The sequence below is a fragment of the Phacochoerus africanus genome, chromosome 15 (assembly GCF_016906955.1).
Source record: "Phacochoerus africanus isolate WHEZ1 chromosome 15, ROS_Pafr_v1, whole genome shotgun sequence".
Lineage (NCBI taxonomy): Eukaryota > Metazoa > Chordata > Mammalia > Artiodactyla > Suidae > Phacochoerus > Phacochoerus africanus.
In genome coordinates, this window is record NC_062558.1 from 35,783,104 (window position 1) to 35,808,484 (window position 25,381).

General features: G+C 45.9%; 1 protein-coding gene across 2 annotated transcripts in view; it reads right to left on the bottom strand.

The window, feature by feature from the left end:
• Window positions 1–25,381, bottom strand: part of RNFT2 (ring finger protein, transmembrane 2) — a 68,962-nt gene that overhangs the window by 36,442 nt on the left and 7,139 nt on the right. For both annotated transcript variants that reach the window (XM_047761505.1, XM_047761506.1), the window contains exons 4-7: window positions 23,438–23,916; window positions 20,780–20,856; window positions 17,176–17,276; window positions 13,436–13,589 (exon numbers count right to left, since the gene is read on the bottom strand). In XM_047761505.1, coding sequence (XP_047617461.1) covers window positions 13,436–13,589; window positions 17,176–17,276; window positions 20,780–20,856; window positions 23,438–23,916 — 811 coding nt within the window. The remainder of the gene's footprint in view (window positions 1–13,435; window positions 13,590–17,175; window positions 17,277–20,779; window positions 20,857–23,437; window positions 23,917–25,381) is intronic.

The window sequence follows — 25,381 nt, forward strand, 5'->3', positions numbered from 1 at the left end:
GGGTTAAGGATTTGGCGTTGCTGTGAGCTGTGGTGTAGGTTGCAGACACGGCTCGGATCCCGCGTTGCTGTGGCTCTGGTGTAGGCTGGTGGTGACAGCTCCGATTGGACCCCTAGCCTGGGAACCTCCATATGCCGCGAGAGTGGCCCAACAAACAGCAAAAAGACAAAAAAAAAAAAAAAAGAAAGCAGAATCTGGGTAGATCAGGGCCATGATTGATTAGTGATGCCTGACATGGGCACAGGCGGGCAAATAACAGCTCCTAGAGAGTTTGCCATTGCTGGCTTCAGCACTGCTCTAGGTATTAGTGGGCACGTGGGATATAAACGTTAAGCAGAGCAAAGAAAGAACAAATCCTAGGGTTGAATGTGACCACCTGCTGCCTTAGGATAAAACTAAAATTAGCCTGGTGATTTTAAATAGTCACGTCCTCAAAACTGACATCTGGGCAAACTCACTTTTGATGGTTTCCAGCACAGACTTTTGGCCATATTTCACTCCTTGGGGTCTTCTATTTCCCAAAGTGTCTATGTGCTCCAAAATACTGAGTCCCTCACTTAGATAAAACTTTCCTGCAAAGGCCAAACTAGAAATGGTCATGCAAATGAATTCAAACTCCTCACCAGGATTAGCAAAATTTTTCTTACAGGGCCAGAAAGTAAATGTGTTAGGTTTTGTGGGCCAGAGAGATTCTGTCATCACTACTCAGCCCTACCATTGTAGCATGAAAGCAGCCAGAGAAAATATATGAATAAGCATGAGTATGGTCCAAGAAAGCTTTATTTACAAGAACAAGCACTAAGTCCACAGGCTGTAGTTTGCCAATCTCTGAACTAAGTTTTGCAGTGTACTGTGCTCCTAAATACAAGGGTTCCATGGTTAATAAGTTGGACAAATCAGGGAAAACAAAGTGAAAGCATTTTTTTGGCTGCAGGACTTCTCAGAGCATTTACTGTGTGCAAGTAGAGGATAATGTTTAAAACATTTCCCAAAGTCATCTGACAAAGGAACGCCTTTTAATAAAATGCCTATTAACATCTCCCTAAAGCCTCAGAATCACAGTTTAATAAAGGTATTTTGTTCCACTTGATTTTGGTTGGCTTCTGACTTTCTTGCTCACTGTAAACTAAATGGAAAACTGGGAATGCTCTTTACTTTCTTTAGAATAACAATAACCAGCCATCACTTGACCTCTGTTATCTTAATCCTCATAACAGGATTATGAGGTTAAGTCCTGATATTCCTATTTTAAAGATGAGGATACTGAGGCTCAGTGAGGTTAATCGGGATCTTAAAAGGCAGAAGGTGGTGGAGCCAGAATTTGAATCTAAGTTTAATTTCAGAGTCCATGTTCTTTTCATGACTCCAAACTGCCTCCAGAAAAAGATAATTTCTTGTTTGTCTTTCTTGTTTACATGCTCTAATCTTGGAATTACAGAGATGGAGTTAAGTTTTTTTAAAAGCATAAAGCACACTACACATTAAATAATATCAGCTATTCGTATTGCTAATGATACACATTATTGTTGCTGCCTTTCTGTTCTGTTTCAGTGAAATGAGATGAAAAAATGATCAATAGCTTCAAGAACAGCTACAGAGTACCCGTTGGGCTTGCACCCTAGTTACACTGCTCATCAGCTGGGTGACTTTCCCAGGTTACTCTGAACCATAGTTTTCTCATCTGTAAATTTGAATAAAAACAGTACCCATCTCCTAGTATTGTTGATAGGACCAAATAAAACACTCTGCATAGCAGAGGTATAAACAAGTAGGAAGAAAATTTGAGAAACATTAGCTGATGTTCTTATTGTTACATCATAAGTCAAAAGAGCTAGGTTTGAGTGCTAGCCTTGCAGCCTACAAGCACAGTGACCCTTGACAAATTGTTTAGCTTCCATGATCCTTATCTGTAAAATGGGTTTAGGTGAACCTGACTATCACCTGCACAGAATCCTTGTAAGGGTTTAAAAAAAAAAAAAAAAAAAAGAAGTGGCAGCATCAGTGAATGAAACAGACATATACTTCTGCCTCTTGGAATTTACGGTGCAGCAGAGGAGACACTGGCCCAGGTAATTACAAAGCAGTGTGGTAAGTGCTGGGAGATAGTTGGCTGAAGAGAAATGACACTGCCTTAAGGGGACTGAGGGGAGGTGACATCTAACCTGAGTCCTAGAGAACCACAGAATCAATGGATCAAAGGAAGCTGAACACCTCATAACTGTCCAAAGTGTCCTTAGAGGAATCCCTTTAAAAAAAACCCCTAATAAATCTAAACAGTTTCCAAAATACAAAAATCCAGCTGCTTTAAAAAAAAGTTAACTTTCACCTATGGCAATGCTGTAAAATCTGCAATCAAATCCTTGTCAATACTCTTTGAGGTAGTATGTGGTGAACCCTGCCCCCCAATATCCCTCCTTAATCCCTAAGACTGGGAATATGATGAAAGTTATATTATACGGCAAACGAGATTCTGCAGATGTACTTAAGGTTGCTAATCAGTGGACTCTGAGCTCATCAGAAGGGTGATTATCCTGTGGGTCTAATCTAATCTCCAACCAAGGAGGCCATGTGAAAGGATCAGAGTGTGGTTATGGGAGCTGAGAGTGACCCCAGGCCAACAGCCAGTGAGAAAATGGGGAATCTCAGACCTACGAGCACAGAGAACTGAATTCTGCCAACAACCTGAATAAGCCTTTAAGTTGATTCTCCTCCAGAACCTCTGACAGAAGCCCAGCGTGGCCAACAAACTGATTTTGACCTTATGTGACCCTACATGGAGAACACAGTCGAGCCCATCTGGGTTCTGACCTACAGAACTGTGAACTAATAAACGGGTATGTTTTTTAGACAGCGAGTTGGTGGTCATTTGTTAGGAAGTAATTGAAGATTAAAAACGGGCAGGTACTATTATGTTCTCACTTTATAGATGAGGAAGTGAAAGCACGCAGGGATGAAGGAACCTGCAGGATGACACAGCTAGAAAATGGCAAAGGGTTTATCAATGGGAGTTGACTTCAGGCAGTCTGGTTTTTAACCATTATGCTGTGTTTTCCATGTGTATTTGTCTGCAACGACCTCCAACAGAGATGGTTGAGTTAAAAAAAAAAAAAAGCAAGGTAGATGCTATGTATAGAATATTACTATTTGACTATATAAAGAATAGGAAGAGTATATACATGTGTCTGCTTGTACATGTACACAGTAACTGTGAAAAGACTCAGGGACCACAGGATTATTTCCCAGGAGGGAAAATGGGTATCTGAGGGCAGTAGAGGAAAAGAGCCTTTTCATCATATACTGTTTTCGGTGTTTTGACTTCTGAACACTGTGATTAGACAACATACTAAAAAATGAAGTATCCTCTAGGGTTCCCATGTGGGTCAGTGGTTCAAGAACCTGACTAATATCCACGAGGATGCAGGCTTGATCCCTAGCTTCGTTCAGTGGGTTAAGGATCTGGCATTGCTGCAATTGTGGCGTAGGCTGGCACATGCAGCTCTGATTCGACCCCTAGCCTGGGAAGTCTCATATGCCACAAGTGTGGCCCTAAAAAGGAAAAAAAAAAACAAAAAACAAACAAACAAAAAAAACACACAAAAAACCCGCAAAGTATCCTCAGTAATTAGAGGAATGGGAGAAAGTTGGGAGACATGTGAATGGATGAAAAAAATGCTCTCAAAAGGGTTCAGAAATGTAGATAAACTGATCTATAGGTATATTAGTTTGCTAGGGCTGCCATAACAAATACCACAGACTGGGTATTTATAATAACAGAAATTTATTTTCTTACAGTTCTGGAGACCAGAAGTCTGGGATCAGGGTAGAAGCAGGGTTGGTTCCTTCTGAGAGCCCCGAGGGAAGTATCTGCTACATGCCTCTCTCCTTGGCTCATAGATGGCTATCTTCTCCCCGGCTCTTTACATGGTCTTCCCTGCGTGTGTCTGTATCCTAATTTCCTTTTTACAAGGACACTGGTCCTATTAGATTAGGGCCCACCCTAATGACTTCATGTTAACTTAATTACCTGTTTAAAGGCTTTTTCCAAATACAGTCACATTCTGATGTTTTGGGGAGGGGGGGTTAGGACTTCAACACATGAATTTTGGGGGTGGAGAGGTGGAAGACACAATTCAGCTCATAAAACAAACACTTAATCCAGGGTTTCTCAAGCTTGGCAGTATTGACATTTGGGACTGATAATTCTTGGTCTCAGGAGGCTGTCCTGTGCACTGCAGGATGTTCAGCAGCATGCCTAATCTCTACCCGATAAATACCAAGAGCAACCCCTACCCCTTTATGACAATCGAGAATGTCTCCAGAAATGGCCAGATGTCCCCTTAGTTGGGATTCACTGCTTTGACCCCTTCCCACCCTGCTGTGTGGGAAGTGGGGACAAGCACAGCTGGCTCTTCTGGAAGTTCTGCACATTTATATATAAAATGATGTAGTGCGAGAACCACAGCTGAGGCCTAGGAAACCCAGGCCTGCCCTGGTGAAGACCCATGTTGGTGCGGGAGGGGAACGAGGGGAATGACTGACCCCCATTCATCTTGAGGGAAGATGACTCCATCAATGGGAAACCACTTGAGAGCTGGAGCACTGGGTTCAGGGCCCAGAAATAGAGGGATTTTAATGACACCAAAAGCGTCATGAATTCTCTTGGCTCTCGTGTCCAAGGAAACCACCTTTCTTACTTTTGTCTGCTCTTCCCTCAACTTAAGAGACAAACCACTTGCACGGAAAGCTCGTGGAATCTCCCCTGTGGAAACTCTTGTCCAGGGGCTGGCTGTGCACACTATACCAGAGGTCAGTTAAGATGATTTTGGACACGGGAAGGGCTTCCTCCTTCCTGTGCTTACGGGAAAAGACAGGAAGTTGGTCAACTGCTTTGTTCTTTGGAGAGGAACAGTTCAGCTAAGCTTTCCCTTGCTTCTGACACAGCTAGTCCTAGTAACCACCCAGCAACTGGGTACCCGCCTGTCTACTTTCTGATAACCTTAAGGGGATAAAAATGACTATTTCAGTGATGAAGAAGCTGAGGGCTCCATAGAATGAGGTCACCTGTCCAAGGTTACATAGGTAGTAAATCCAGAAAACAGGAGTTGAACCTGGTTTTGCTGACTCAAGGCCAGTGTCCTTCTTGCTGTGTGGTGTTTACTAGCGACCCCCTAGAAAGTTTTTAGAGAAATACCTGCCTTTATATTTCTTCATCTGGGAAAAGGGCAGAATGGCAGCTGCCTGCTACTCATGCCAGTGAGAGGTTGAAGAAACCCTGTCCTAGGAATGTTCTAGAACAGCACTGTCCATGGAACATTCTAAGATGATGGAAATGTTTTATATCTGTTTTGTCCAACACAGCAGCCACTGGCTGTGTGTGGCTACCAATCAGTGGAAATATGGCTAATGCAACTGAGGGACTGAATTTTAAATTTAACTAATTTAAAGGTAAGTGGTCACCTGCAGCTTGTGGCTGCCATCCTGGACAGTGCAGTTCTGGAAGCCTAGGCTAACAGTATTTCATTTTAACAAAAGGAAGGAGCAATATGGACAAACTGAGTTTTAAATCATTACTACTATTAATGCTAGGAGGTGGAGGGTGTGATGTATATTTTTCTAGGACAAGATTTGGTTTCTTAACCAGGTTCAGGTTAGATTAACACAAAAACAAGTTTTACTCACAGAGAATTAAGGAGTGCACGAAGATGAGAAGGGCATCTTTCTCATTTTAATTTTTTCTTCTTTAAAAACTTTTTCTTTGCTTTTTAGGGCCGCACCCATGGCATTTGGAAGATCCCAGGACAGGGGTCTAATTGGAGCTGTAGCTGCCAGCCTAAACCAAAGCAATGCTAGATCCGAGCCGCATTTGCATCCTAAACTACAGCTCACAACAACGCCAGATCCTTAACCCACTGAGCGAGGCCAGGGATCAAACCTGCGTTCTCAAGGATACTAACTGGATTTCTTTCTGACGAGCCACAGCAGTAACTTCTCTTACTCATTTTTATATTCTCAGGGTCCTGGATTGCCTCTGTAAGCAGATAAGTCCCAAGTAATATCTGCGGGATGAAGGAGAGAAAGGGGATGTAGCCCAGGAAACCTCTACATGGTGGGGCAGCAGCAGGCCTCATTTTAACACCCTAAAAGATAACTAACATGAAGCAGCTCATGCAGCTTCATGCACCATAATATCTATGGTTCATTTCCTGTGTGTCAAGACAGACGTAATGGTCCTTGTTCTCATGAATTTACACTCGAGTAGGGGGATAGAAAATTAACACAAAACAATCTGATCATTTCAGATACTGGTACACACTAGGAGGGGAATAAAATGGTGACGGATAATGCAGCTTGGGGACCCCCTACTCTGAACAGGGTGGTCAGAGAGGTGACAGAGTCTCAGAGGAAGTGACCCTGGAGTGACACTTGAATCATGGGAAGGGGATAGCCATGGGAATATATGGAAAAACCTCCCCAGGTGGAGGGAACAGTTAAGTGCAAAGAGCCAGAAAAGGGGAGTTCCCGTTGTGGTGCAGTGGTTAATGAATCCAACTAGGAACCATGAGGTTGCAGGTTCAATCCCTAGCCTTGCTCAGTGGGTTAAGGACCTGGCGTTGCCATGAGCTGTGGTGTAGGTTGCAGACACGGCTTGGATCCTGCGTTGCTGCAGCTCTGGCGTAGGCTGGCGGCTACAGCTCTCATTTGACCCGTAGCCTGGGAACCTCCATATGCTGAGGGACCGGCCCTAGAAAAGGCAAAAAGACAAAAAAAAAAAAAAACCCAGAGAAGGAAGGTTGGTCCAGAGTGAGCAAGGGAGAGGACAGGGTGGTGGGTTATGAATCGGAGAGGTGGGTAGGAGCCTGACCAGGCAGGACCAAGATGGATGGATGGTTTAAGTTATCTGGATTTAAGATGACGAGTGGCCACTCTAGACACCCAGCCAGTGTGATAGTTTGGGGCTAAGGTTAGAGATTGGGGTTTGCTACTGTTACCCCACCAGCTTCTTGGCCAACCAATGAGTATGGCCGCCCTGGGAGGCACAAGTGTAGAAGATCCTGGACAGACTCTCCGGTGTCTGGAGGCACATGGGAATTAATGGCTCACTCAGCCTCACATATCAAGGACCGTGGGGTCATCCAGCAACCCAAGTACCAGAGGCCCTTCCAATATCATGATTATAATATTAAAGAGCAACCCACACTCTCAGTGGACAGCATGGAGGCACAGGAAAGAGCATCTGTGCTGTGAGCCATTAGGGGTCCCTGACAGATGTGCTCCTCTCCCCCTCCCCCCACCAGCTGCAAATGAAGATCCGTCCTTTTCTTCCGCCCAGACAAGGATTGATGAGGATTCGGGAGAGCACTCAGACAGGCAAGGAAAGGCTGTGAACCTTTTCCAAGCCTGCAATTTATCTTGAGGAGACTATTCACATCACTTTTTACAGGCTGGATTATGCTCTGACCTGGCACATTAATCTCGCCGAATAAAATAATAATAATCAGAAAAGGGGAGCTGGACGGTTGCCAGGGAGGCATTAATAACTGTCGCCCACACCTCGGTGGTGCAGGGAAGGGGTGTGCATCCCATCCCCGCCCCCTTGCCCTCAGGAGTGCCCGTCCAAGTGAGAAGGAAGTGAGGTAGCCACTGCCTCACTTGGGGGAATTTCATACAGATGGGGTATGGGGACTCTGCTCCTCAGTCAACTCTGAGGAATTTCCCAAGCAAATCCCATGGGAGGGGGTGTGGGCTAATAATGGAGCAGAGGTTCTGGAGTCAGACTGCCTGAGTTCAAATCCCCGATCAGCCACTTATACACTGTGTGACCTTGGGCTACTTCTTTTTTTTTTTGTCTTTTTGCCATTTCTTGGGCCGCTCTCGTAGCATATGGAGGTTCCCTGGCCTATGCCAGAGCCACAGCAACGCAGGATCCGAGCAGCGTCTGCAACCTACACCACAGCTCACGGCAATGCCGGGTCCTTAACCCACTGAGCAAGGCCAGGGATTGAACCTGCAACCTCATGGTTCCTAGTCGGATTTGTTAACCACTGTGCCACCATGGGAACTCCTTGGGCTACTTCTTAACCTCTCACTGTGTTTGTTTTTCCCTCTGGAAAACAGGGGTAAAAAACAGCACCTGCTGGGAATGTAAAATGGTGGAGCTGCTGGGGGAAATAGTTTGGCAGTTCTTCAAAAAGTTAGACATAGAATGACCATATCATTCAGCAATTCCATTCCTAAGTATTTACCCAGAAAAACTGTGTTCAGATACCTGTACATGAATGTTCAAAGCACCACTATTCCCAGAAGCCAAAAGGGGAAAGACACCCAATGTCCATCAATGGATGAATGGATAAACAAAGGGTGGTCTGTTCACACAATGGAATATTACTGAGCCATAAAAAGGATGAAGGGCTGACACCTGCTACAACGTGGACAAACCTTGAAAACACAATGCTCAGTGAAAGAAGGAAACACAAAAGGTCATACAATGTATGACTCCATTTATATTAAGTGCCCAGAGTAGGTAGATCCATAGAGATGGAAAGCAAATTGGTGGTTGCCAGAGGGAAGGAGGAGTGGTGACTAAATGGGTACAGGGTTTCCTTTTGGAGTGATGAAAGTGTCTTAAAATCAGACAGAGGGGATGGTTGCACAACCTGTAAAGGTACTGAATGCCGCTGAATTGCAGACTTACAAAATGATTACCAATTAATTTTATGTTACGTGAATGTTACCTCAGCTTAAAAAAACCACATGGGACAACAGCACTTGTCTTGTAAGACAGACGCTGGAAGGAAATGAGTTAGAGCAGTGCCTGGCTCATAGGAAGGGCTGAACCTACCTTAGCTGCTCCTTTTGCCATCAGCACTGTTACTCTGAGGTTTATGAGCTTTGGCAAGTTATTTAACCCAGTTTCTGTTCTGTGCAAAGAGATCAACAATGTTTACAGTCTTGTTAAGAGTAAACAAGGCAGTGTCTTCAGTAGGCTATATACTCCATAAGTACACTGATTTTTGTTTACTTTCTTCACTGATGTATCCCCAGTGCCTAGAACAGTGCCTGACACATAGCTGGCATTTAGCAATTATTTCTTGGACAAATGGCATTGCTTAACATACTGCCTGCCTCCTGGTAATTGCTCAGCAATGTTAAGTTGTATTTATTACTATTGACTTGGCACCAGATTTCTTTGAAGGTCCCTACACATTCTTTTCTAGCACAGTGAAGTGAGTATTACTTTGCTTTGCGGATTTTGGTGTCTTCATGACAGAGGTGTCTGGATACCTACCAAATACGGATGCTGGAGCTGAGCTGACAATGGAACCTAAGCTTTCACTGCTGCTACAAGAGGAGGTGATGACAGACTATCAACTCGTCCACTCCCTCATCCATCTACCCACCTGTCTGTCCATTCTTCTTTTTGTTTGTTTGTTTGTTTATTTATTATTTATTTTTGCCTTTTTCTAGGGCTGCTCCGGCGGCATATGGAGGTTCCCAGGGTAGGGGTTGAATCGGAGCTGTAGCCGCCGGCCTACACCACAGCAACGCAGCCTCCGAGCCGCGTCTGTGACCTACACCACAGCTCACGGCAATGCTGGATCCTTAACCCACTGAGTGAGGCCAGGGATCAAACCCTTGTCCTCATGGGTGCTAGTTGGGTTCTTTAACTGCTGAGCCATGATGGGAATTCCTGTCCATCCTTCTAAATATCCATGCATCCAACTAAATCTCCATCTATCTATCTATTCAAATATCCATCTATCATTGATCTAAATATCCATCCATCCATCCAAATATCCTTCCACCATTTATCTAAATATCCATCCATACATACAATCACTTGACTACCCATCTATCCACATAGCCACCAATCTTCCCACCTAGTCATCCAATTCATCCATCTACCCATGTATCCATTCACCCATCCATCCTCCCACCCAAACCTATGTACATACATACAATGAACACTTCTGAATGCATATCAGATGCTGGTGATCCATCAACAAAGAAACCAGATGCATTCATTTCCTGCTGTCACAGAGGTTAGAGTCGAGCAGAGGAGGCAGACAATTAAACATGCAATTACAATCAGGATGGTGAGTGTTGGAATCGGGGGTTACAGGGTGATGTGAGAGTCCCCAGTGGGGGCCCCATCCCTTGGTGGAAGGAGCAGGGAAGGTTCCTAAGAGGCTGTGATCTGCAAGAGAAGCATGAGTTGGTTAAGAACCAAGAAAGGAAAAGGGTCATTGAGGTAAAAGGATCAGTGAGTAGGAGACAGGGCAGCACAGAGCTGACTCTGGAAGCTCTATGGGTTCATTACTTGCATCTCAGTGCCTCCATTTTCTCATCCAGAAAACGGGATAAGACCATCTACCACATGTCAGATTGGGAATAGATGGTGTGTGGAAAGAAATGAAAGGAGTGGGGTCTGGCTGAAGAACAGAGAACCTAGGGAAAGGGACAGGAGAGACTGAAAGGAAGAGTAAATTTCAGATAGGTAGGTGGGCTGCAAAGCTTCCTCTCTAGGCAATGGCCCACCCATCCTTCATTTCATCCACATACATTAAGTCTTTTCATGTTGGCAGCACCTCAAGCAGAATTTTGTTCACATCTCAATTTTCTACAGGAAGAAATATGTTCAGGTACATGTAACAACTAACCCAAGGCCCTGTAGCTAGAAAGGGGCCAGGCTGGGAATGGCCCAGGAGTTTGCTCCATTCAGTGCCAGGAAGATGATCTCCTGATATGGCCATGGACTTGGGAGTTGAAAGAAGTGGATTCTGAATCTATAACTGAAGAGCTTGGTGTTTTTTCTGTACAAAACATCTTACCCCTCCTCTAGCCTCAGTACAGAGTAAATGCAAAGATGGCCACCCAAAGAGACTAGGTCCCAATCCCTGGAACCTGTAAATGTGATCTTATCTGGTACAAAGGGTCTTTGAGGACACATTTAAATTAAGGATCCTGGCACGGGGGAGTATCCTGGATTGTCTGGGTGGGCCCCAAATGCAGTCATATGTATCTTTACAAGAGACAGGTGGAGGGAGATGTCATACATAACCGAGGCCACATGGCCACAGAGGCAGAAACTGCAGTGAGGCTGCCACAAGCTATGGGATGCCAGCAGCCACAGGAGGACGGAAGAGACAAGGAGGAATCATCCCCTAACATCTTGTACCCACCCCCTCTACACGCACACACCTGATGACACCGATATTGGACTTCTGACCTATAGGACAGTGAAAGCAAATTTCTATTGTTTTCAGCCTCAGGCATGGGGTTATTTGTTATAGCAGCCACAGGAAACATAAACAGTGGGCCCTCTGTATCTGCAGGTTCCTCATCTGTGGATTCAACCAATCTTGCATAGAAAATCCAAGGATGGGAGTTCCTGTTGTGGCGCAGTGGTTAACGAATCTGACTGGGAACGATGAGGTTGCGGGTTCGGTCCCAGCCCTTGCTCAGTGGGTTAAGGATCCGGCGTAGTGTAGGTCGCAAACGCAGCTCGGATCCCACGTTGCTGTGGCTCTGGCGTAGGCTGGTGGCTACAGCTCCAATTCAACCCCTAGCCTGGGAACCTCCATATGCCGCTGGAGCAGCCCAAGAAGTAGCAAAAAGACAAAAAAAAAAAAGAAAAGAAAACCAAAGGATGATAGCACAGGGAACTATATCCAGTCTCCTGGGATAGACCATGATGGAAGATAATATAAGAAAGGGAATATATATATATATATGTACGACTGGGTCATGCTGCTGTACAGCAGAAAATGGTGCAACACTGTAAATCAACTATACTTCAAAAACAGAAGGAAAAAAAACATCCAAGGATGCAGAACCACGAATGCAGAGGGTCAATTGTGAGGGACTTGAGCATCCACAGATTTTGGTATCTGAGGAAAATCTTGGAACCAATTCATCGCAGATACTGGGGGAAGACTGCACTCAGCTTTTCATCTAGAAAGAGGTGATAATAATCTCTCTCTCAGAGGGGAGTTGAGAGCCTCTATGAGTCAAGACACAGGAAAGAATTTAGCAAGAACCAGAATGCTCAAGGTGATGAGTAATCATTCTTTGCCTGTTTTCCTTACCTTCCTCCCATACCCACTTTGAGGTGGCACTTGAAGCTGAAGCCCTGGGCTGGCATCCCAGCTCTCCCATGAGATAGCTGCCTGCCCTCTTAACCTTCCATCTCCTCATCATCAGTGAGAGTAGTGGTTCCTCCCTGAGAGGAAGGGCAACCAGCTACGGAAGCTAATGCGTACGTGAAGTGCCCTTTGCACAGTCTCAGAGACACGGTTGGTGCTCAAGAATCATGAGGCATCATTATTCCAGGCAGCCAATGCTGAGCTAGCTTCCCCACATGCCTGGATTCACACCTCCTGCCTTCAACGAAGTGTTGCAAATGCTATGAAGGAGAAGGCTCAGGGCATCAAGAAGTGAGTAATCAAAGGAGGGGGGCATGGGAACCCTGACTGACAGCTGGGTGGTCCCAAGTATAGGTGACAACCTGGGACTTACCACTGGCATCTGAAGTGAGGGGGGAAGTCTTGTGGGACTGAGCTCTTAACCTGTGGGATCTGACACAATCTCAAGGTAGAACTGAGTTAAGTTATAGGGCATCCAGTTGGTGTCAGAGAATTGATGTGTAGAAAACCCACACGTTTGGTGTCAGAAGTACTGTGTGTGTGTGTGTGTGTGTTATGCGTGTGTACAGAAGAAACACATGAGTGCATTTTTCCTATGCACCTGGTTAACGATTTGATCAATTATCACTTAAGACAGACGGCCAATTCCAACTTGCTCTTCTGCCAACTGATGCCTGGGACAAATTCTGAGCTTTCCAACCTAAAAATGTCTTTTTCTGACACTTCTCAGTCCTCTGAATTATAATGATTATCCTCCAAGACCTCTTCATTTTAACATCCGCTGGCAGGCCTTTCCCTAAGGTACCCTGCAAAGATCATTTCCACCAGTTCCTTTCCTGCATGCATGGCAGGCATCACTAATGGATCACAGAGTTCTTTCCTGCTGAGCCTCAGTACCTTTTACAGAACAGGCCCCAGAAGGAGAGAGTCAAAACCTGTCAGAGCCATCTTTCCCCGGGAGAAGCAGGACCCAGGGTATTTATGTCAATGTGCTTTTTTCCTTTCTCAGGTGAAATTTAGATGAAAATTGCATCAAGGGCAGCTTTAAACAATGAAACTGAGGGAATTCATTTGGACAGCAGAGGTGTGACAGGAGGGTGGTGACAACAAAGAAATGACACTCAGCTTCAAGGAATGACAAGAGGTGGTGGGGGAGGTAATAGGATATACTAGCTCCTCTGTTCGTTTGATGCACTGACATAGGCTCTGCCCAGGCCCATTCTTTCCTTCTCCAGAAGGTCCCCTAAAACCCCTGCATGATCGACATGATGAGGGCTGTAGCCTGTGCCTACCTTGGACTTGACGGCCAGGATGATCTTGGGCAGAGCCACGACAAGGCACTTGAGGGCGATGGTGATGTATTTCAGCACAAAGTCTGCGATCCCCACAATCCACAGCAGGTCAAAGAAGTCCAGCGTCTCCAGGTTGGGCTTCAGGAATATGAGGCTAGGGGAGAAATCAGAGAGTCAAGATGTTCATTTAGGATCACTGGCACCTGGTAGCCTCCTCTTCTCACTCTGGGAGCCTTGTAAAGATTACCTGTAGAAAGAGCACTACACTGGGAGTCAGACATCTGTGCCCTGTTGCTGAATCTCCTACTAATTTGCTGTATGACCTCAGGTGGGTATCTTAACCTCTCTGAGCCTCAGTTTCCCAGTTCCCCTGAGAGTTAAATGAGCTTGGCCTGGAGCATCACTAGTTAAGATTCCCTCCAGTTTTATGGGTCCACAGCAGGCTTCACAAGAGGAAGTGGAAGGAAGGACAGAAAGAAGGCTGACCAACATTACAAAGGAGAGAGAGAGAAGGAGGGGAGGATTTGATGAGCAGACACTGCTAAGCCCTCTTCTTGCTGAATCTCACTGTCCTGTGCAGTAACCACTGCTTATCCCCACTTATAAATGAGGCACTGAGGCTTGGAGAGGTGAAGCTGTCCAAGGTCACAGTGCATGATAAACACATGGGCATCAGTATCAGACAGACTTGAATGTGAATCCAGGCTTCTTGATTTATTGGACCTTAGACAGATAATGTTCTCTCTGTAAGCCTCAGCGTTCTCATCAATGAAATGGAAATTGTCCCCTCCCTCATACTGTTGGGAATCGATGAGATAATAGACATGCTACCAACTCTGCCCAGCAGCAGTGACAACAATAATGTCTATGAGGCAGGAGCTGTTCCCTATCCATTTTGCAGATGAGAAAACTGGGGCACAGAAAGGTCAAATAACAGGCATAAGGTTCTACAGATATGAAGGAATGACGGTGGATTCGAATCCAGGTGTCCTGGCTACTGCTCTCAATCCTCATTCTACAACAGTGCTACTTGGAACCCGTAAACCCATTTTACCACCGGGACCAGGTAAGTCAACCTCACACTCAATTTCCTAATTTCCATCACTGGAGACAGACAAGTCATTCTTGAACTGGCACTGGTCCAGGACCACAGGTTGAGCAGCACTGCTCTCTACCACCTCTGAGGAGTATGCTATTTGTATTAATATCTTGGCTCTTGACATCATGCTGCCTACTCTACACACTTTATGTGTCAATTCATTTCATCTTCCGAAAGACTCTATGGGCTAGGCACTAGGACGGTTCCATTTTGAGCTGGGAAAATCTGGAGCGCTAGGATGTGGAGCCACCACCCATGGCATCTCAGCTAGAATATGGAGCTAGCATTGGCACCAGCCCCCAAACTGTGCTGGTCCCCTCACTTTTCCTCCTGCCAGATTCGAGGCTCTGAGCAAAGGCCAGTCCGAGTCTTGTCTGTGCCCCCTGAAAAGCAGGAAACAGTGCACACAGCCTGGAGCGAATGCTGTCTAAATGCTTCCCACACAGGCTGCTGGGCTGGTGGAAAGTGGTACAAACTGAGATTCCCAGATGAGAGCATCCTGGGAATGCACTGGCTTATCTTTTCACTTTTATTTCTAAAAATCGATTTCCGTTTATAATAATAATAAAAAAAAAAAACCTTGAAGAACTAGAGTAGGGCAAAATCAATGAAAACAATCTATTTTGGCAATCTTTCATGATACCCTCAGTGTTCTTCCACATCTGAGCCCTGTCTCTGTGGGATGCTTTGCCTCCAGCTTTGAGTGGCATCCAAGTTACGACAAGGGGAGACGCTGGCAGCTCTGAGCTCCCCTCTTTGTGTTTGCTCTCTCTTGTCTCTCCCTGGTACCATCCCAGGCTGGTTGGTTGACTTCCATGCTCTGCTTGTCTGTTATGCATCTCTGATCGCAAAAAAAAAAAATAAAAAAGGAAATAAAGATTTTCCCTCTACTTTCCAGTTTATCTCAGAGATGCCTACCTGCTAAATTCACCTCTCTGGTTTTTAGTTCATCGTCTTAGTATTTTTTCTGTTTCGGCTTTTGGAGCAGAAACAAAATGTTTTTCCACAGATTGGTCACTCAGTCCACTTATTTCTTTTTCTTTTTTTTTTTGTCTTTTGTTGTTGTTGTTGTTGCTATTTCTTGGGCCGCTCCCGCGGCATATGGAGGTTCCCAGGCTAGGGGTTGAATTGGAGCTGCAGCCACCGGCCTACGCCAGAGCCACAGCAACTCGGGATCCGAGCCGCGTCTGCAACCTACACCACAGCTCACGGCAACGCCGGATCGTTAACCCACTGAGCAAGGGCAGGGACCGAACCCACAACCTCATGGTTCCTAGTCGGATTCGTTAACCACTGCGCCACGACGGGAACTCCAGTCCACTTATTTCTAACGTACACTATGAACTTTAATGGACGGATACACTTTATTGTCGGTTTTATGCCCCATTAGCCACCACCACCAATAGGTATAGTAATGCATCATAAAAGAATAATATTAATTATGTTATGATTATGATATATCAAATATTTCACAGTTTGCCTAGGACTTTTCACATATTAAAACATTTGGCCTCTAATTAATAAGTCTGTTTGGTGGATAAGGTAAAAATTAACTTGGTCCTGGTTTCACAAATGCAAACTAGGAAAGATTCTAGGAGGTTCCGTTATTTGCCAAAGGGCACAAAGTTGGTAAAAGGCAGGACTAAGACCCCCTGACACTGGTTATCAGACTTCAAATCTGGGGATGATTCAAGCTCACTGTTATTTTCCAGGACCACAGCTCATTAGAAAGGGTTGGATTAAGCCTCAGTTTTCTCACCTGTCAAATGGAGACAGCGATACCCTGCTGACGGAGAGGGAAAATAAGATAATGGCTGTTGGTATCAGTTACAAACACACGCTAGACCACTGACATCAATAAGGAGGGAGGCTCATCTCTGTTGCTTTTCTCCTAAGCCATTCTCTCCCTCTTTGTGTGCTGTCAGTTTGACTCAGCCCTCGTATGATGAGGGCACAGAGGTCTGAGCCTGTGAGTGTGATCACGCCCAGAGAAGGGCATAAGCTGGAAATCCATCCAAGCTTCTGGGAAACTCCACCTCCTACACCCTCCAGCAGGACCTTGATCTTCTGGGCCAGAAAACTAATGTGGTGTGTGAGATGCATGTTGATATCTTGGAACCAACTTCCCAAATTGCTTTGGTGTCATTCTGGGTGGCCCCAGAAAGTGGTGAAACTGCTCACTCCTCTAAGTCCATCTTCAAAACAAAGGGACATGATCTGAAAGCTTAGCTCGAGTTTCAACTTCATCCCAGAGACCCTCCCTGGCCAGTTGTCCACCACACACTGTGTGGCTACTATAAAATGCAAAATTGGAGTTCCCATTGTGGTGCAGCGGAAATGAATCCGACTAGGAACCATAAGGTTGTGGGTTCGATCCCCAGCCTTGCTCAGTGGGTTAAGGATTCGGAGTTGCCGTGAGCTGTGGTGTAGGTCTCAGACATGGCTTGGATCCTGCATTACTGTGGCTGTGGTTTAGGCTTACACCACTCCTACTGAAGGATTCTGCTCTAAGCATGCATGCATATAACAATGGAGTGGAATCTCAACTTTACAACTGCATTGTCCTCAAGTGAAGGGGCTGTGGATCCTAAGCCCAACAAAGCTCCCCCTTCCCCAATGGGGGTCAGACTCCCCAGCTCACCTGTTGTACAGCTGCTGGGAACTGAACGTGTAGAGCACATAGAGGGTATTCCCCGCCAGAAAAGCCAGGATCCACAAGATGACCAGCACCGACCTCTTCTCCTAGAAACAAAGCAAGAGCTCTGTGGGGATGCTGAAATGCCAAAGGTGCACCTGGTGGAACATTCCAAAACATTCGCTCGACAAGGGGCAACTTTTCCCTTTCTCAAAGATTTGGAGGAAATAGGGCTAACTGTGAAAGGAAAGGCAGTGGCATCTTTCTATCCCACTGAAACCCAAGGGATGATAACAAACAAGAGAGGCAAGAGGACACCATGGTTAGCAAAACAGATTCTGGAGCTGGATGGCCGGGGTTCAAATCCTTTGTCTGCTATCTGGGGGTCTGTCCAACCCTGGGCAACTACTTAAACTCTCCATATTTCCCTTTCCTCATCTGTAAAATGAATATATATCGTATCTCCCTTATAGCGTTATGAGAGCTAATGTACACGGACTGCTTAGAACAGTTTCTGGCACATAGGAATGTTAAGTTTATTTACATTTACTGTTAGGGACTGAGGCAGAGAGAAATTAGGTAACCCTTGCTCGAAGGCACATGTTTTAAGCTTTGGAGCCCTTATTAAAAAATGAGGCTTTGTTGGAGCTCCCACTGTGGTACAGTGGGTTAAGAATTTGAATGCAGCAGCTTGGGTCACTGAGGAGGCATGGGGTTTGATCCCCAGCCCTGTGCAGTGGGTTAAAGGATCTATAGCAAGCATTGTTGCAGCTGTGGTGTAGGTACAAGTCGCCACTCAGATTCAATCCCTGGCCTGGGAACTTCCATATACCATGGGTATGGCCATTAAAAAGAAAAAAGTGAGGTTTTGTTAAGGATTAAGTGAACTTTATAAATGTAAACATCCAGTCTGGGACAGGCACATATTTCAGGCTCACTAAATGGTAGAACCTGTTTTTCGGACTTCACAACCACTGGCAGTAGATTTAGATTGACAGGTTGGAACCTTCTAACTTTTTCTAGCATGGACCTTTGGGGATACTGCCCCAGACTGACTATTCAATGTGGGGTGACATTTATAGGATTAAATTCAAACTCCTACATGTGGCGGTCAAAGCCTTTTGTAATCTGGCCCCATTTCTCTTTCTCCAGGCTTGTTTCTAACTAGTCTCCAGGAAGACAAGCTGAGAAACCTAAGTTTGCTGTTTCCCAGTAGCCTCTTAGCCCAAGAGCAACCCTGGGGCATTTCTGGAAGAGGCGTTCCTGCCTGTGTACCCTGGGATACATAAACAGACCCCCGAGCCGCTGATTCTCAAAAGCCTGTCTTTTCCTGGACCAGGGCGGCTGCATTGCTGGAACAAGATGAGGTCATAACTTTCCCAGTGTAACCTTCCCTGTGGTTTCAGTAAATGCTCCGCTGTCTTCAGACACAGCTCTGCGCCCTTCACACGGTTACAACGCACATTTCCAAGGAGCCAACAAAATAAATGCATCTCCATCCACCCATTATTCCAGGAGTGGTCAAGGTTAACGGCCCAAGAAACCACCTCCAACAAACCACTCCCTCTTACCACTGTGATTAATCCACTTGGCAGTCCTTTTTACCCAATAAATAATAGATTTCAGTTTAATCCCCTGTAAATCCAAACCAAAAGTGGAAGAGAAAGGGAATTAGCAAAGGCCTGAGAAGACAGACTCCGAAGGACAAATAAGGTAGTTTTCCAGTAGCAAGTTGAGATTCCTAAACTTCCTAAGAGCCATGCAGTCTCTCTTGCACAGAATGGTATCACTTGTGCTTCAAAGGGTTCAAGGACCCTCTAGAAACCTCTCCATGGATACAGGTATCCCCTTGCCACTAAAATTCAAGTCAAGGCACCATGTAGATGTTACTATATTTGAGAAAGAGCCAGTCCCAACAACCCCCACTATGGCATCGATGGAGATGTTGTTCCAACAGCAGTAGAAAGGGATTTGCATGAAGATAAGAATGAGTCAAGAAGAACCGCTGGCTCCCTGTTCAGCTCTGGACTCCAATGTGCTCATGAGTCGAAGGGAGACTGAGCTGCCCTCTGTGCCTCATCGAGGCCCAGGTGCTTCTGAAAAGGCAGATGATACCAAAGAAGGGTCAGAGAGGATGGTGGCTAGTGTAAGATCACATGTGTAGCAGAAACGTAGGTGTGTTAAAAATAGCTCAGTTAGGAGTTCCTGTTGTGGCTGAGAGGTAATGAACCTGAGTAGTATCCACGAACAAGGACGAGGGTTTGATACCTGGCCTTGTTCAGTGGGTTAAGGGTCTGGCGTTGCTGTGAGCTGCAGTGTAGGTTGCAGACATGGCTTGGATCTGGTATTGCCGTGGCTGTGGTGTAGGCCAGCAGCTGCAGTTCTGATTAGACCCCTAGCCTGGAAACTTCCATATGTCATGGTTGTGGCTCTAAAAAGCAAAACAAAACAAAACAAAACAACCCCTCAGTTATATTGTTCCTATAAGCCAGGCACTACACTAAACACCTTCCATGTGCCATCTCACTTAATCCTCTCAATTTGGTGCGGCAGTTCCCTTTTCAGAGGTGGCACCTGAGCTTGCATTAGCAAGGGAACCTGTCCAAGGGCTTGCAGGAGGGTGGAGGAGCTGAGATTTGAACCTGGGGGGAATACAGCCTCTGGGCTCAATGCCTGTTCTCATCTTGACACCACCCTTTGCACTGGCTGTGTGACCTTAGGCAAGAAACTGAGTTCTTAGTCAAGAAATTCTGGGCCAGTGTTTCCTCATTGGGAAAATGAGTTAACAATGATTCTGCCTCCCTCCACAGGATGAATCCACAGGATGAGCTGTGTGATGGCCCACATTGTGTTGGACACAGTTAGTGCTCAGCAGATATTAGAGGGCATTTGGGACAATGGGGGTTAAGCCATACAGCTACCCAGCAGTAACAGAGAGACAGCCTTAACCATGAGGGTGGGTTGAAAATGAGCTAACTTACTGAAGGCCAAGAGGGTAGAGGGACTGGGCTGGGGGCATGTGGGAGAGATGCTACTGTTGGAAGGGTGTGGGAGGATGGTACAAGTGGGGATCTGCCCAGGGAATGGGAGGTAGACGAGGTGTCCCAAAGGTGTCCCCATCCTAACCCCTGGAACCTGTGACTATGTTAGGTTATGTGGCAAAGGGCCATGAAGGCTGCAGGTGGAATTAAGGTCGCTCATCAGCCGACCCTGCAATGGAGAATCAATTGGATTATTCAGGGGGCCCAGTGTAATCACAAGGGTCCCTACAAGTGGAAGAGGGAGCCAAACAGGAGAGTCAGAGGGAGATGTGCCCATGGAAGGATGGTCACAGAGATATACTGTTAATGGCTCGAAGGAGGAGGAAGGGATCATGAGCCAATGAATGTGGGTGACTTCCAGAACCTGGAAAAGGTGAGGAAAGAGGCTGCCCTCTGAACCCTCCAGAAGGAACATAATCTAGCTGACACCTTTATCTTCAGCTGGAGGGACCCACTTCAGTCCTCTGATCTGGAGAACCCTGAGGAATACATTTATGTTCTTTTAAGTCACTAAGTTTGTGGTCATTACTTACAGCAGTCCTAGGAGATTAATTTGCCAGGTGACTCACCTTTAGAGAGACCTGCTCCCGGAGTGTGGAGTTGGCATAGGCGAAGGTGCTGGCCATCCCAATGCACACAGCAATGCCTGTGGGACAGAGGAGGGGCTGAGTCCACCCAGTTAGACTTGTCAGGCCTGGCCCTGGCTTATGAGGGACTGCAAGCAACGTTAAAAAGATACATCCCTAGTCCCCTTGGAGCTGACATGCTAATGACAGAGGAGAGAGAAAATCCCCTTTCTAGGGCATCTGAGCTGCCATGTAGATTGCTGGGAACCCTGAGCCAATGTGAGAACAGGCCTTTGACTTCGGGATGGGCCTGAGACCACTGTGGGGGGATTTTACAGAACCAGTTAGAAGCATGGGCTGTGCAGTCCAGTAATACGTGGGTTCAAATCTCAGCTCTGCCACCCCCTCGCTGTGTGAGCTTGGACTAGTCACTGCACCTCTCTGAGTCTCAGTTTCCTCCTCTGCAAAATGGGCATAATAATAACAGTACTCACCTCATGGACGGATACTGCTTATAGCACAGTCTCTAGCAGTTAGGAAATGGGGTCTATCGCTATGGGGTGTTATTTGCAATAAAAGCATTTGTAGAAAAAGACCACAATATCATAAGAAAACATGACCCTTGCTGGGGGTGGGGGTGATGGGGGTGGAGTAGAATGTCATTCCGCAATTTGTCAAGCTACAATCTTGGAATTTTCCCTAAACAGGAATTTTCAAATCCTATTTTTGTTCCCTGCGGCAGGATTCTGCTTTCATACAACATGCAGGGCTCCCTACGCTTGCTGTTCACTTATATTCTTACTTTTTTTGAACACAGATAATCAGGAAATTTGTATTTTTTTTACATATATATAGCATTATTTTAAAATATTGTTTTCCGACATAGTCTAACCCAGGAGGTTAGATACAGTTCTCTGTGCTATACAGTAGGATCTTATTATTTATCCATTCTAAATGTAACGGTTTGTGGCACAGTAGGTTAAGGATCTGGCATTGCTGCAACTGTGGCACAGGTTGCAACTGCAGCATGTGTTTGCTCCCTGCATGTGCAGCCAAAATAATAATAATAACAGAGTTCTCATTATGGTCCAGTGGTAATGAACCTGACTAGTATCTATGAGGATGTGGGTTCAATCCCTGGCCTCGCTCAGTGGGTTGAGAATCTGGCATTGCTGTGAGCTGTGGTGTAGGCCAGCAGCTGCAGCTCCAATTCAACCCCTAGCCTGAGAACCTCCTCACACTGCAGGTGCAGCCCTAAAAAGCAACTAAATAAATAAATAAATAAATAAAATTACCCAAAAAAAAGCAAAATAATAAATGCAATAGTTTGCATCTACTAGCACCAAACTCCCAGTCCATCCCACTCCATCCCTCAATTTTACTTTTTCACTAGTGAAAAATACCTCCGGTATTCTTCCAGATTTACTTTGTAAAAGATGTGTTTCTTCACTGAAAACATATAAAATCAAAACTAGTAACCCCACAATCCCTTCTTCTACTTTCCTCTTTGATCAAACAAACTTGCCAGCTGAGAAAGAAAATGACCAAACTCAAGAATAAAACTTGGCTGTGAGTTTGCTGGAGTTCAGGGTGAGGGGGAACATGCTGGCTTCCATGTCTAGGAATAAAAAGGGAGGGACTGACAAGGGAGCACCCCAGAAAGGAAGGTGGAGTGATCTGAGTCAGCGGAAACTCATCAGAAAGGGTCAAATAAGACACAAATGATAGCCTCATCTATTCTATTTCCTGTGAGATGTTGTAGGCCATGAGATGTTGCCTACCATTATATTGACCATAAGATGAAAGCAAGAGCCTAAAACTCTCCAGGACATAGCAACATCATGATCTAATAACAATTAGTAACAGAGGCAATAACAGTGGACCAGAGACCATGTTTATTGAGTGTTAAGTGTGTGCCAGGTACTAGGCCAGGCACTTCATGAATCATTATCTTACTTCCTAATAATAATAGGTAGTATTTATTGAGCACCTGCTATGGGCAGGGTTCTATGCTAAGTATTTTATATCTACTAATAATGAATATGATAAAAATAATAATCTATACTTGCATAGCACTTATTCTCTGCCAGGCACTGTCCTAAGTGCTTTACACATATTAATTCATTTACTCTCACTCAATCTCAGGAAGGCAGAAGCTATCTATACATATGCTACACCAGTATCTGTAACATGCTATCATAATATATGTATAGCTATAATATAAATATAATAGTATACATGATAGTAAATATACCATCATAACCCCCATTTTATGAATGATGGCACGGGGAAAGAGAGGTTAACACACACAGTGTCATACAGCTAGGAAGGGGCAGAGCCCAGATTCAGACATGAGCAGGCTGAATTCCTAGGTATTACACTCTATTCCTTCACTTTACCCAACCACCCAACCAGCTGAGGAAGTTTCTATTGCAACCCCCACTGAACAGATAAGGAAACTGAGGTTAGTGATTTGTCTCAAGTCACACAGCTAGTTGGCCAGGACTTGAGCCCAGGTCTGACTCAGAATCCTGGACTCTTAAGTACTCTGCACTGCAAGGACTTCTACTGCCTTCCCTTGGCATTTGGGATGGAGTCCCCCCTCCCATAACCCCCAGGAGATGCTGCAGGCTGTGACCCCTGCATCCACCAGGGACTCACCGAGCTTATGCTGGAAGCACACTTTGGCCAGGAGGATCAAGATGAAGGGCAGCCCTTTCTGGAGCCAGCAGATCACAGCCTTCAGCTCAGACAGGGCTGGGGCTGGTGTCCCTGGCTGCTCATCACCCCCGTCGTCTGAGTGTGCGCGGTGGTCCCCGCCCACGTGCTGCAGCAGGGAGCCCCCTCGGTGGCCGCTGTGGTGGAAGTGGTGGTGGGGCTGGCGGTGGTGGTAGGTGCCCCCCTCGCCTCGGCCCCCACCTTCCTCCCTGGACGCGGGCATCTGGAGGAACACGTCCCCGCCGCCAGCTGAGGCCCCCAGCACCAGGCTGGAGGGGAATGGGGTAGTAGGGAGGCTGCCTGCCGGGAGGCCAGATAAGCCTGAGAAGAGTGCTGGTGGGGAGGCTGCTTCTGCCTTCAGACTCTCAAAGACGCCGCCTTCATCCACACTCGCCTCGGAGCTGAGCGCTTGGCTGCGATTTCTGGGCCAGAAGGGGGGAGAAAGCCCCACCTAGTCAGGCAGTGGAGTATTGGGGGGGGGCAACTGACAGTATCAATGATATTATAGGCTGAATTGTGGCCCCCTCCATCCCCCACCAGAAAAATCATATGTTGAAACCCTAACCCCAGTACCTCAGCAAGTGACTATTTTTCTTTGTTTGTTTATTTTTGGCCATGCCCACACATATGGAAGTTCCCAGGCCAGGGGTCAAACCTGCACCCCAGCAGTGACTTGAGCCTCTGCAGTGACAATGCCAGGTCCTTAACCTGCTGCATCACAAGGTAACTCTCATCATGTGACTGTTTTTGAAGACAGGGTCTTTGCAGAGGTGATTAAATTAAAATGAGAGCATTAGAACCAGCCCTAATCCAATATGATTGGTGTCCCGATAAGAAGAGGAAATCTGGGAGTTCCCATCGTGACTCAATGGAAAAGAATATGACTAGCATCCATGAGGACGCAGGTTTGATCCTTGGCCTTGCTCAGTGGGTTAAGGATCCAGCGTTGTCATCTGTGGTGTAGGTCACAGACACAGCTTGGATCTAATGTGGCTGTGGAATAGGCCAGCGGCTACAGCTGTGATTTGACCCCTAGCCTGGGAACCTCCATATGCCATGGGTGCAGCCCCAAAGGAAAAAAAAAAAAAAAAAAAAGAGGAAATTTGAACATAGACACATGGGAGGGAAGACGATGTGAAGACACAGGGAGAAGATGGCCATCTGCAAGCCAAGGAGAGAGGCCTCAGGAGAAACCAGTCCTGCCAATACCTTGACCTTGAACTTCCAGCCTTCAGAATTGTGAGAAAATAAGTTTCTTTTCTTTAAGCCACCTAGTCTGTGATACCTTGGCAGCCCTAGAAAACTAATACAAGTAATAATAGCAACAGGGTAATAATCTTTACTAGCTGTCAGATACTTACCTAAATGCTTTCCATTAGTTAACTCATTAAATCTTCCTATCAACCCTGTGACTTTGATACTAATAATACTGCCCTCTCACAGATCAAGAAATTGAGGCACACACAGAAAAAGTAACCTGTCCAGAGTCATACAGCTGGTAAGGGATGGAACAGGGGAGATTTAAAACCAGGGAAGCTAACTTTGGAGAAGCCTGCTTTTTTTTTTTTTGACTGTGACCATGGTATGCAGAAGTTCCTGAGCCAGGGATCTAACCAAAGCCACAGCAGTGACAATGCTGAATCTTCAACCGCAGGCCACCAGGGAACACCTGGAGCCTGCTTTCTTTTCTTTCTTTTTTTGTCTCTCTAGGGCCACACCTGGCCTGTGGCATATGGAGGTTCCCAGACCAGGGGTTGAATTGGAGCTGTAACTGCTGGCCTACACCACAGCCACAGCAATACCAGATCTGAGCCACATCTGCAACCCACACTACAGCTCACAGCAACGCCGGATCCTTAACCCTCTAAGGGAGGTCAGGGGATTGAA